Source organism: Henckelia pumila, chromosome 2 (assembly GCF_033568475.1).
Source record: "Henckelia pumila isolate YLH828 chromosome 2, ASM3356847v2, whole genome shotgun sequence".
Taxonomy (NCBI): Eukaryota; Viridiplantae; Streptophyta; class Magnoliopsida; order Lamiales; family Gesneriaceae; genus Henckelia; species Henckelia pumila.
The window spans coordinates 87,983,313-87,996,825 of NC_133121.1; the positions used below are offsets into that span (position 1 = coordinate 87,983,313).

A 13,513-nucleotide genomic window follows, 5' to 3' on the forward strand; every position below is an offset into this window, starting at 1 on the left:
TAGGTAAACAAATTCAAAAAATTAATAACACAATAACTGATAGAACTTAATACTCACCATCAATCCAACTGTTCAACCATCCAAGTAAAGTTTGCTTTCTTGATTATCTAATTCTCGATAAAGAAACCGAAACGCAGCATCTCCCCAAACAAACTTAAAAAATGTGCTCAGATCATCCATATAAGGAAAAATAAAACCATGAGTAATATAATTACAGGTGAAGAATATTACACAATTGAATACGAACAAAATAAACATCCGAACGAAATCATCAATATCAGAATGGACATCACTCCTTGCAAGTGAAACAAGCTTTCTCTTCAATAACAATCCTATGAGCATTGCTTATTTTCTCTCTAAAGTGTCGAGACAAGAATCTTGATTTCAACTTAAGGTCCAAATCAACTTGTTGCCCTTTATGATGCAAACCAAGAACAATGAAGAAGTCTCTTGAAGTGAAAGGAATGAAATATCATCACCAACAATGAACGAGCATGAAGGGCTATAGAATCTTTTAAAAAGATAGTCTACTCTGCCACTACTCACAGGAAGAACTGACATGTCTATCCATTTACCAACTGGAGTATCCTTTATCCTACTCAGTTGTTCATTCCCTGTAATCGGCTTCAACTCTTCCATAATTTTTTTTTACAATAAGCAGGGGAACATCGTGTAAATATTACCTTCCCACTATTTATCAACTCAACATCATCACTTATTTCCTCTTCATAGGTCATTTCTAATATTTAAAAATTTGTACAAAATATTATCATTATCAAAGAATAAAATATGGATGGTAAATAACAATACAATCATATTTGGAAACAATTTAGAATATATTTATAAAAATTGGTCATTTGTCAAATTAGCTATATAAAACTATCCAATATAAATTCACAACAACAAAACCGTCAAATTTTATAACAAAATGTTATTCATTTAGAAGATTGATGTTCTAAACCAAGATATATTTTAACAAACATTTTCAAGAACAAAACCCTAACAATTGGGGATAAAATATATATCATGAAGAACTGTAACAAATAAATACGAAATTTCAGAATAATCATTCAAATTTTTCGACAAAAATATCAATCAAAACATAACAAATTATGTAAAATAGAAAAGTAGCAACACATTTGACAACAAAACCCTAAAAAATTGGGACAAAACGAAACTATCAAAGATTTTAAGAAATGAGACCAAAATTATTCATCAAAACGCTAAAATTCTGGGTTACTCGCGAAAAATAATATATTGTGTTCGATTTCAATAATAAAATACATTTTTAACCTGCTTTTGATTTTTTCTTCTTCATCATTTTTGGCGATTTCTTTCCATTCCTCACTTTAGCAGTGCCTGCACCTGACTTTTCTTTCGAATGTTTGCCTCTCCTCGTCATCAGTGTCATCGTCAGGACTAAGAAGATTGTCGCCAAAGATCATTGCTTTCTGTGTTCGAAGAAGAATCGGTTGATGATGGAGGAAAATAAACTTATGATAATATTAAGTATTTCAAAAATAGAGAAAGGGTATTATTGGGTTATCAAACAAATTGAGGGTAGTTTGGACAATTGACCACAAATAGAGAGTTCAAACATATTGCAGGCATTTGTCAAGGAGTTGGAACAGAAAATGTCTTACACATGGATTGAGGAAACATTTAATTTTCCTTTTGGGGATTTATCGAGAATTTGCCCATAATACAATATTTATTTTAAAAAAATTAAGAAAGAAAATACATTATCCAACAATTGTGTTGAGAATTTATCAGTCATTAAAGGGTATTTTAGAATTTTTATAACAAAAAAAATTTCGATATCCGCATCGCATAGCGCGCGAACTACAAACCATAGCGGGAAGGTTGCGTGTGCTATCGATCCGGAGACACAGGGGGCTTTTAGCTCAAAAAAATTTCACAGGGAGTTATCAGCGAGGCCGGGATTTCACAGGGGTGATATATGCAATTTTCTCTATATTTTTTTGTCTATTTATATAATTTTGGAGTTTTTAAAATTTAAAATATATTATTTATTATATTAAATTATATAAACGGTTTTTCGGTTCAACTGTACCGTTAAAACGGTCCGACCGTTTTTTAGGTAGACTGGTTCAATGACCAGTCCGGTTATAAAAACACTGGTTTGGGAAGGAATTTACATTAGGTGATTGCAAGTCCATCCTATATTGCTTTAGGCAAATATAATAGTAATGATGAATGTAAAGTAAAATAAAAAATGCACTCAAAATGGGCCTCTTGAAATTCATTTTTAGATCAAATTAATTCATTTTGAAGTTCTTTTTGTGCCGCCGAACATGTATCAGGATACTCTTCCGGTAGTCGGATGCTTAATTTCACAACATGACAAGAAATTAAGCATGCAAAACCGTGGATGCCGACATCATTTATAGCAAAAACCAGAAATTTCTCAAGCATTGTTGGGTTTCAATAGGAAATTTGAGTCTCACAGTTGTAATTTCGGGTCTAATGCTTCAAGTTCAATTTCTTTGGCTCTTTGTATCTGATTATGACTCTTTTGTGAAGCTCAAATGTAAAATGTTGTTTTCTGTTAAACAGGAGGGACGATAAAAATATTCCATGGAAGACCATATTTGAATTTGGAGTTGGTATCGGAATATCTGCAAAGCAGAACCAAATTCCTAATGAAATTGATGTTGGGGCAATTTCTGGGGAGATTCTATGCTACACCGAGTGAAATACATTCTTTTTGTGTTTTTTGTATGTTTGCGTGAACATCTTGCTGAAAAACATTATGTGGATCCCATTTATTTTTATTTTTTTTGTTTATTAGCGTAATGTTCGCGCGAACATGTGAAGGAGAGATAGGGAGTGTTTCACCCGGTGTAGCATAGAACACCACAATTTTTGGGCCGTCCGCTGCCTTTAAATTTCTTTTAATCTAATAAGTGTTGTCTTAGTGTTTGGCTTCAGTATGCAAAATCAAATGCACCAGCTCTAAAATCAAAGTGCATTTTCTTAAAATATGAATATCGAATCCTCTTTTCTTTTTTTTTTTTCTTTTTATGACAAGTTCATCGTGATTACTACTGACATTCGCGACGAAGTGTCTCTACATTATTACAAAATGATATTAATATGAAACTCGGACCTTTTAGATTTGCGAATTGTTCCTTCATAAGAAAACCCCTTTTTAAGTTTCAAGATGCGGGCTTATACCAAATTTGAAATGGTATGTTTTTTAGATGTAACTCTATGAATCGTAGCTTCTACAAATGCTTTTAGTTGAGTTAATATTTTGATTCAAAATTTTAACGTGATTAAGATGTGTCGCTAACAGCCTGAACACTAAGCATCACTTGCTACAAAAGTAACTTTGTCCAATAAAAGGTGTAAACATTAGCGTAGAAACTAGAAAGGCTGAGTCAACTCTAATAGCTCTTAAGTAGTGTCTGCAAATTGTAGGAAGGCTGAATGTTTAACTAGTGTCGGTAAACTCTAAAAATAATAATTATGGATTTTTTTTTCTGAACAAATTTGTAAATAAATAAACAATTATTTTTAGAGATTGCATTCAGTCCCTTACATGACTCATGTTAGAACTCGAGTTGTGCATCATTTAACTATCAAAGTTGTTTCTTCGGGATATGAATATCCTGCCTTTTTCTTACATACAATGATACAATTGAGGTTAAAAATAAAGTTAAAAGTTGGAAAACAATGGTTCAGTGAACCCTACAAAATTGTACATACATTGGTCAAATACACTAAACCCCTGTTCCAGTGGCACAGCTAATTCATAAACATATCGAGCCACCTTCAACACGGCTATTTGCAGCAATGCACCCGTATCCACCAGTGAAATCATCAACCATTTGTTGATGCTAGGCCCTCACCACGAGGCATTTTCTTTGATCCCACTGCAAAGACAGTTTTCGTTAGTAGGTGACTTACTACCTTGAGAATTACATAATCAGTCTGCGGAATAGAATAGACTCGACTTGATGTTATTATCAATATATCACCAAGATATATATCCAAACGAAAACATTTAACGAATAACTGACAGATGCAACTTTTGTCCTTGTGTCTCCTTGTAAAATCTGAATGGGTGACAATCGCGGGAAGAATTTATGAAGCCCAAAAGATAGAAGCAAGGACAAACAATTCCGTTCTATCAATATCGTCACTATACTAGCCTTCGAGTAATGGATGTTGTTCCAACACAAAGTATTGAATGTAAGGGAGAAATGACCAGGTCATTATCATGGGTCCGTTTGGACAAGTATTTTAAAAATGTTGTGTTTTATAAGTGAAAACAAAAATTAATAATGTGTTTAGACAATATTTTTGTAAAACATTTTCGAAAAATATTTTTAAAAAATTGTTATTCAAGTATAGTTTTTAGAGAACAATTAAAATGTATTTTTAATGTCTTTAGAATTGAGAGCAATGATGGAAAACAAAACAAATAATTTTTTTAATCGCAAAAACGTTTTTATAGAATATTTGTTTAAAATGACATTTATTTTTAAAACAACTTTTAAAACATTTTATAAAAAAATTTAAATAAACACATGAAAATATTTTATAAGTACTTGTCCAAACAAAGCCTATATGATGCTTTAAACCTAGTAGAGTATAATCTGCATCTTTTGTTAAAAAAAAGGATAAACAGCATTTGGAACCAAAAAAACACACAAATTTCATGAGCATCGGGTCCCTATAACAAACATAAGCAGAGCTTAGGAATATATATATATACAGAAGTCTTGCCTAAAATAATGACAGGCACATCAAACCACTTGGATATGACATGTAAAGATAGGGAGAGATTGCTAACCATCTTCCACATCCTTCAACTGATAGTAATGAGGAGCTATTTCAACAAGCCAGTCTGGTTTTAGTTCGGTCACCTATATTCATAATTCTTTCATGAGTTCCATAATGACAAGCCGACAGCTTTATACCGCTTCAGATCTCATGTAGGAAGGCAAGTATCCAAAGATTCTTACCTGTCGCATATACTCCTTAGTTGTCAAAACTAGTTCATGATAGATGACCCATCTTGGTCGCACCTGCCAAGGACAACAGAGAATGTGATACAATCTTATATATTTTCCAATATTACTATATTTAAATGTAGATAAACTATCATTTAATTTCCAATAGTAAATAAAAATAAATCCTCCATTGGTTTAAAGAAATATACTATTTTTATCACATTCATAAATAGTAAAGAGAGAAAGGATAACTTGTTAATTAAAAAATAACAATTGAAAAATTATTTTCAAGAATTGGGAGCATCTTATATATAATTTAATATATGGAATACCAAAGCGCTATGGAGATTTTGGGAGCAATTTCATTGCTTTCGCATTTTTATCTACCAAACTACCATACATTGATCTTCTTGTTAATCATAAACACTATTGCATCCTGGAAAACTAAAGAAAATAAAACATGAATTGTCTAAACAAAATCAAACTATCAATAAGGCCAAATTCATGCCACATAAACCCTTTCCCCCTTTTTTTTTTAAATATATTTTCTTTCCCATTTTTCCCTTATTCCACGCACAAAATCTTGGTTTCCTTCTCTTTTTTCTTTCATTTTCTTCTCCCCCTCTTCCAAGCTGGAAATTAATAGTTCTTTTCTTCAATGATAATTTGATTTCACCATCTCAACACAACCACCTAGTCAAACCTCACCACAAAACTGCACTGCACCTTCAAGTATAACCCTCAAAACTCTCACATTTTCTAATATTCAAATATCTTACAGTGCGATAAAATATGTGTTCGACGCGATTTGGCATTTTAGAAGCTACTAACGACTAGTTCTTCTACCACTGTGCCGAACACATTCTCACAAAATTGATGTTTTTTCGTTCTATGATTTTTGAGTTGAATCAAGCCTGGAAAAATTCTAGTCAACATTAAGTTCAGAAATTTAAAAAATTAATTAGTCTACCTGAGCTAAACCTGAGCTAGGGTGAATTTGAACAGTCTGCGGATGTTTCACAGTTCTATAGGATCCATTCTTCTGTAGCCTCGCTGAGTGGGGGAAGAATCCGGAAGTTATGGCTTTCTTTATAGAATCTAAGTCATTGGAATTTGTGGTCAACTCAATCTCAACCCTTTCAAGCAGCCCCTCCAGTTGATCCCGTATATCTCTAGCTCTCTTCATGCTCCTGACCTGAAATATATAAATTAGAACCATTCAATGAGCCAAAGTTCAGTATTGTACTATGAAACAAAACAATGAAAATGATGGCAGTTAGCTTTAAAATTTCTTCTATAGACATGATATGTAAAAGATAAAGAGAACTTAATTAGCATCTTGCACATGTAATTCACAATTGTCATCAATTGATAGTAATGAATCATGTTTTCACAGGCTACAACATATGAACTAAACCCAATCAAAGTGTCATGCCAGGGACTCAGAAGTGAGAAACCTAGATATCTCCGAAAGGTTCAAAGTCAATAATCACTGTCCTTTAAAGTTCAGAAACATCACTTGAGGAAATTGACGAGATTAAATTTTATTCCTCTGAAAATAAAGCACTGTACAACCCTAATTTAAAGGTGGTAATACATCTAAAAAATAAGGAAATGACATGCTATAAAATCTCCCAAAAAATAGTAATACCAACAAATATACAAAGTAAGAGAACTCTTGACCATTTTCTAAAATATCCTAGATTACATGTTAGCTAATTAATAGCTACAAGGATATTTTCCAATATTCTACATCACTCAAGTGAATATGCTCCTGATTCATCAATCTTCACTTTCATAAGCAATGGCCCATCCTGTTGAGATACTAAAATTGGACCATGATCAACTACTAGTCAATTTGGACTTGACTAAACAGGAAAAAGAGAAAGAGTTCTTAGGAAGTCGGGAGTTATTTGATCACAAGCAAATTTGTCAGGCTATGGGTGAGAGATAGAGGAGATTGAAACCCATCAACTTATGTCAGTAATTCACCGAGTGTATCACATTTCTGAGTGGTGAATACTGAACAGTGACATCAGACCCCATAATCTGAACAGCTAATAGAGATAACAGAACAAGCAGACCCTCTCTTTTCAAGTAAACTGGCCAAACAGAGATGGCATAATGTTAAAGGGAAAAATGGAATATCAAACCTACTTGAATATAATTTTCATAGCACCATTGAGTTGAAAAATTGGTTTCCTTCCACGAGTTATAAACCTGAAAAAATGTCCAAGAACATCACAAAATTAAACTTGCACATAAGCTTTGAAATGTATTATTTACTGCATAGCCAATATATTCTGCTATGTGCATCAACTTCCATCTTCGCATTCCAATATCCCACCAACCTCATAAAGAAATGGTATGTAGGAATTATAGTGATGATAAGTGAGTATCACCAAAATATTCTTATCCTTAACTCAAAAAGAAAAATTTCTCCAACGAATAAAACAGTTCCTGTTGACAACTAAATGCAATTCAAAATAACAAAACAATCCAGAAAAGAATGACACACCAAATCGCTGAAGCAAGGGAAAAATCAGAAATGCACAACATGTTATTACTTTGATAAACGAGATAAACTAATAATCGAATAACACATGCACTTGATCAATAAGATATGCAATTAAGTTCATGCATTTTTAACATTTTTCATCAGTCGACAATAAGCAAAAATTGTGTTATTCCATATAAATTGTTTGAAACGGTTCCCTAAGAGAAGCAAATGAAAAAAAAACTCATTTCTGAATCAAAATTTGGCGGTTCATAGATTGTTGTATTCTAAAAGCACAAATGCCAATTTCTTCATAGGGATGTCTTTTCTCCTGATCATAGCCTTAATACTTGTTTAAAAAGAAAACATGGGAGAAAAGGCAAAAACAAAAACCTTACTGTTATAACTCATTCAACCACTGTTCTGCTAATTATTAGGTGATAGAAAGATACAAAAAATCGATACATAGAAAGATACAAAACATCGATACATATTTCAGCTTTTAGGATGCCAAACGCACACTTGAGAGCTAAAGGATTATGTAGTTTGCTTTACTTGGTAGAATCAAGAAAAATCAAAACAAAACACCAGAGCAGAAAAAACACATTCAAGAAACACAACCCACTGACCTTGAGCAAGGCTATATGATCTCCGACATTTCCCATGTGAAAGTTCAAGCGAGCATTGTCCGCATGAACTTGCTTATCCTTGGGACGATAAAAGATAGAATTTCCAATGGATAGCATAGCAGCAATAGAGATGATTTCATCAGAACACTGGTATTTATCAGAAGCAACAATCATCTTTGACTGCATAGGATCTAGGGGGAACTCGGCCATCCTTCTACCCGCTTTTGTCAACTCGCCATGTTTGTTAACTGCACTTAAAGCATAAAGCAACTCCAACGCCTTCAGTAAAGCTTCAGATGGTGGAGGATCCATGAAGTCAAAATTCAATAGATCGCTGATGCCAAGGCTCTTTAGACTGAGGACTACGTTGGCTAAGTTGGTCCTTTGTATTTCGGGGATGGTATTATCGTCTAAATCGTTATGATAATTATAAGCAGTATACAACCGAAAGCATTTTCCTGGCCCTGTCCTTCCCGATCGACCTGCTCGTTGATTAGCTGATGCTTTTGATATAGGAGTGACCAGGAGTGCTTCCATTCCAGTCCGAGGGTTATACGACTTCATCTTGCAAAATCCTGGATCAATTACATACTTGATCCCATCTATCGTCAATGATGTTTCAGCAATATTCGTTGCTAGGACGACTTTCCGTGCCCCTTCAGGAGTGGGTTCAAATATCTTAGCTTGTAGCTCTGTTGGCAAGTTTGCGTAAATTGGGCATATGATGAGCTCCGCTATTTTTGTCCCCAATCCTCTAGTCCTATGCTTAAGAATCTCTTCGGCCATCTCAATCTCCTCCTGCCCAGTAAGGAAAATAAGTATGTCACCATCTCCTGGTGGCTGTGTCACATGGATTTGAAGAGCAGTAACTACTGCAGCATCCAAGTAATCAGCTTCAGGTGCCTTAGTATAGTGTATTTCAACAGGAAATCTTCTTCCAGGTATTTTAAAAATTGGTGCAGAGTCGAAGTAATCACTGAACTTTTCGGCATCAAGAGTGGCGCTTGAAATGAGTAATTTGAGGTCAGGGCGGAACCGAGCAATGTCCTAATGCACCAAAAGGAAAGGGTTAAGACAAAAAAATGTGTCAAACAAGGATTGTGAGAAACATAGATCCTACTCGAAATTGCATCGAATTCATGCAACAATTAGTTGTTTCAAACAAGCACTAGTGGACTAAAAGCATAGTTTCTTGCAAACAATATTGAAAGCTCATTAATGCAATTAGTAAAAGGGAAGCAAAAAACTGAATCAAAATAAACAAATTCGGATATTTTTGAGCTTCTATTAAGGCTCATTTTAAAACAGATACAATCATAAATAATTCAAAATATACAGTCCTAAATAATTCCCAATGGAACCCATTTTGAACAAACACAATAATTTCTTTTGTGTTTTCAGATGATAAACACATGCATTACCACAATTTGATTTTATCGAGACTATTTTACAGCTACAAAAATCATGGAGAGAAGAAAAATTTACCTTAACTAAGCCAAAAAGAATGTCGGTGGAAAGTGTTCTTTCATGGGCTTCATCTACCATCACCACACTGGAAAATTTTGTAAAACTATTTTAAATGCGAACAGAAAACCATTAATGTTACTCCAAGTACAACAAGCACCTGTAACTTTCAAGGTCAGGCTCTCCAAGAAATTCACGTAATAGCATTCCATCCGTCATGTACTTAATAATTGTCTTTTCAGAAGTACAGTCTTCAAAACGAATAGAATAACCAACCTGAAATACAAAACATGAGTAACCACATCAAATTCATTAACCTGAATATTCTTATCAAGATGAGTAAGCATGCAAACATAATTTTGGCAAATAAATTGGCATTTAATATTGATATTTAAACACATCGAACAGGAAGAAAACAATACAATCGTGAGAGTGCTTGTTTACATGTGACTCGATGACATGCACAAAAAAGTAAGAGAGAGATCTTAGTTCAATTATCATAACAAGTGAAGTTCATGAACCATGAGTCTATATGCTACGGTTACCATTCAACAACTTGCTGACAACATAAAGTCTAAACGTGCATCTGACATCACTATGGAAACCAACCAATAGTAATGATTACTAAGAAATACCTCATGCCCAAGTTTTACTCCCATTTCTTGAGAAACTCGAGCAGCAACACTCATTGCTGCAACACGGCGTGGCTGGGTACATCCAATCTGTCCATGAGAGATGTCATCATTATCACAAATTGACATTCCACCTAACTTCCATAATCATATGGTTTTACCATTTTTAACATTACGTTAACAGGAAAATAATGAATAGGTGAGACGTGCAGATCAACAGATTCCGGTGTCCCAAATAAGATCTTTATAGAGAAAATGACAAGGTTTATAGGAGTACCAATCATTTCTTAATTCTGTAATTCAAATTTTCCAACCGAAATTTGGGATCAAAAGGTTGGACAGTTAATAGATTGCGTCACAATTACATAAATTTTAAAAAATATATTCATTCTAGTGTCTTAGAGTATTTCCAGATTCATTTTAAAAAAACATGCACACATCCAGCAAAATCCTTGGAAATTTTAAAAATATATATATGGCACCAACAAAGATTTTATTGAACAGGCCTTTTATGTATCTGTAAAAACTAAAAATGGATTGAGAGTTCTTACTTTTCCACGCTCGCTATATCCTGCCTCGTGTAGGTATTGAGGTATCTGCGTAGTCTTTCCTGAACCAGTTTCTCCAACAATGACAAGAACCTGCAAATTACTGAATTGTGAAGACTTACTAAGCGTAGATTAAACAAGTGAAGACAGCAACAGAAAATCTCAAACCTGGTGATCACGAACAGCCTTGAGCAACTCTTCCCTATAGGGATAGATTGGCAGCGTTTTTCTGTCATTCTGAAAATTGAGGATCGAAAAATAAGTCAGAGGTCAACACAACCAACATTTTGACATCAGCAGACATCAACATCAATTTCTAACTACTACATGGAAATATGGAGCATTTGTGACCCGAGAATCATGTCCTTTCAAGAACTATGTATTTAAGAACAGCCTTCTAACTTATGCAAACTTCTTATGCATTCCATAAAGTGCTTTATTTGTTGTATATAATTTGATGAAAGGGCTCTTTGCTTGTTCTTGTATTACCTAAACGGCAAGTCCGTAATCTCAAACCAAGGATGGGAAACAAGTTCAAATAAGAGCTGCTCTTGTATTTCTTTTGAAATCTGTGATATTTTAATAGCAAACATAAGGAAATGTTGCAACTTATTTACTACCAGTTGATGACATTAAATTCCTAATATGGATTTTTTTTATAAGAAACAATATTGTATTAATTATGATAAAGTTATGTAGTACAAAATGCGGACAATTTCAATTTTGTAAGAAGACAGATCTGGTAAATGTTAAACATCCTCAAGACTTCATAAAATATACAAGTTATTTAAAAAAATATGGTGCAGAATCTATCAAACCAGAAAAGTTGTAACGGTTTTGAGGCGTAAAACCACTTTCTTTAAGGTAATATTTGCCCCGACTATAAAGTTGCTAATGGAAATAAAAGGCAAATTACCCAAAAATACAACAAAGCCCTTAGAGATAAAAACAGCACTCTTATTATCCCTCCCAAAGAATAGATATTGAAACAGAAGATTATTATTTGATAAGAAATTGAAAAATGAAAGAGGATATTAGACGTTTAATCCAACGCCCTTATTATAAGCAAATTCTTTAACCGATACAAATTTTAGTATACGTCGTTTTATCTTTGATGTCTTGGGCAAATGTCAAACCAACACAACTGTTGATGAAAGATGTCCATTTATTCAGAGGGCACTTCGCATGCCTATTAATAATGCAAACAATTAAATAATTGATAAAAAATAACAATTAATATTTATTTCCTTTAATAACCCTTAAATCAACATAACCTATACTAAAATCCTAACAATCTAAGTGTTGAGAAAATATGGTGTAGAATCTATCGAACCAGAAAACTTGTATCGGCTTTGAGGCATGAAACCACTTTCTTTAAGATAATATTTGCCCCAACTATAAAGTTGATGTTAGAAATAAAAGGCAAATTACCTCAGGATATAACAAAGCCCTTAGACATCAAAGCAACACTCTTATTATTTCTCCCAAAGAATAGATATTGAAACAGCAGATTATTATTTGATAAGAAACTGAAAAATCAAAGAGGTCATTAATGTTTTAATCCAACGCCCTTATTATAGACAAATTCTTTAACCGACACAACTTTTAGTAAAAATTGCTTTGTCTTTGATGTCTTGGGCAAATGTCAAACCAACACAACTGTTAGTGAAAGATGTCCATTAATTCAAAGGACACGTCCCATGCATAACCTTGTTCAACCTTCAGGAAAACATGGGAAAACATATTGGAAATAGTGTAGAGAAACAAACTGTATATAATGTTGGATAGTCCTGAAAAATCATTTTCTCGCATACGCCAGTTATCAGGCAAAAAAGTGAGTCCAATTTTCATGTCAATTACCAAAACTAATTTTTTGCTTCAATAAATTCTCTGGTCATAGGTCACCTTCAATGCTAAAACTGATTCTGTAAAACCAATAGGACTTTTTCTTAAATCTTCATGCAGGATTTACGAAGGCGTGTGTGTGTGTTTAACTCAAATTGACACAAATTGACAGACGACTAGAAATGTTATCTACCTAAAATGCCTATATTATCAACTTCATTAATTCAACTCGCCTTGCATGCCTTCCACATAATGAATGACACACAAATACACACCTGAAGTTTTTCAAAAGCTGATTTGGCAGCAGATGCCTCGATCAACTCAATGGAGTCTTGCTCAACCTGCAAACCAAAGTGAAGTAATAATTATTAAGGAAAAATGCACTGACTACTGTCTAAGAAATGTGATGTTGAATACACGTACATTCACACCATCCATAACTGCTGCTTGTATGAACTCTATTTGGTCTTCAAAGACAAAACTACAACCAAAAAAAGTGTAAAGACTTAACTTTTGGACTACACGCCACTCAGAGAGGAGGTTAACAAAATCAAAGACATACAAGCAATCTCAGTTGATATCACTGTGCAATTATAAGCTAAAAGTACGCTTTTTAATTGGGGTGGGGTAATTGAGAAGAGATCTACGAGCCAAACCAACATAAACACAATGCAGCATCAACGTAATACAACTCACTCAAAATCATTGTGCTTTTCCTTTCTATTTTTAGATCCAAATTTAAGAGTTGCTTTTCCTGAAATAAAATACCAACTGAATTGGTATGCCTCAAAATACTAAATTGACTGTATCAAAGTGAATATAAATGAATTCGAAGATTTACCAATCTGATGCTCCTCCCACGCTTCTTGCTCAGCAAAGGGGTTCATCTTCTCCTCCGCAGTAGGATCCCTGGAAA

General features: G+C 33.7%; 1 protein-coding gene across 6 annotated transcripts in view; it reads right to left on the reverse strand.

The window, feature by feature from the left end:
- Positions 1-3,573: 3,573 nt before the first annotated feature.
- Positions 3,574-13,513, reverse strand: part of LOC140881243 (pre-mRNA-splicing factor ATP-dependent RNA helicase DEAH1-like) — a 29,781-nt gene continuing 19,841 nt past the window's right edge. For all 6 annotated transcript variants that reach the window (XM_073286402.1, XM_073286397.1, XM_073286400.1 and 3 more), the window contains 15 exons: positions 13,439-13,506; positions 13,294-13,351; positions 13,021-13,078; positions 12,873-12,938; positions 10,921-10,989; positions 10,756-10,845; positions 10,208-10,294; positions 9,733-9,848; positions 9,594-9,660; positions 8,109-9,155; positions 7,140-7,202; positions 5,953-6,177; positions 4,995-5,057; positions 4,823-4,895; positions 3,574-3,899 (listed from right to left, as the gene is read on the reverse strand). In XM_073286402.1, the coding sequence (XP_073142503.1) occupies positions 3,847-3,899; positions 4,823-4,895; positions 4,995-5,057; positions 5,953-6,177; positions 7,140-7,202; positions 8,109-9,155; positions 9,594-9,660; positions 9,733-9,848; positions 10,208-10,294; positions 10,756-10,845; positions 10,921-10,989; positions 12,873-12,938; positions 13,021-13,078; positions 13,294-13,351; positions 13,439-13,506 (2,203 nt within the window). In that variant the 3' untranslated portion in view covers positions 3,574-3,846. The remainder of the gene's footprint in view (positions 3,900-4,822; positions 4,896-4,994; positions 5,058-5,952; positions 6,178-7,139; positions 7,203-8,108; positions 9,156-9,593; positions 9,661-9,732; positions 9,849-10,207; positions 10,295-10,755; positions 10,846-10,920; positions 10,990-12,872; positions 12,939-13,020; positions 13,079-13,293; positions 13,352-13,438; positions 13,507-13,513) is intronic.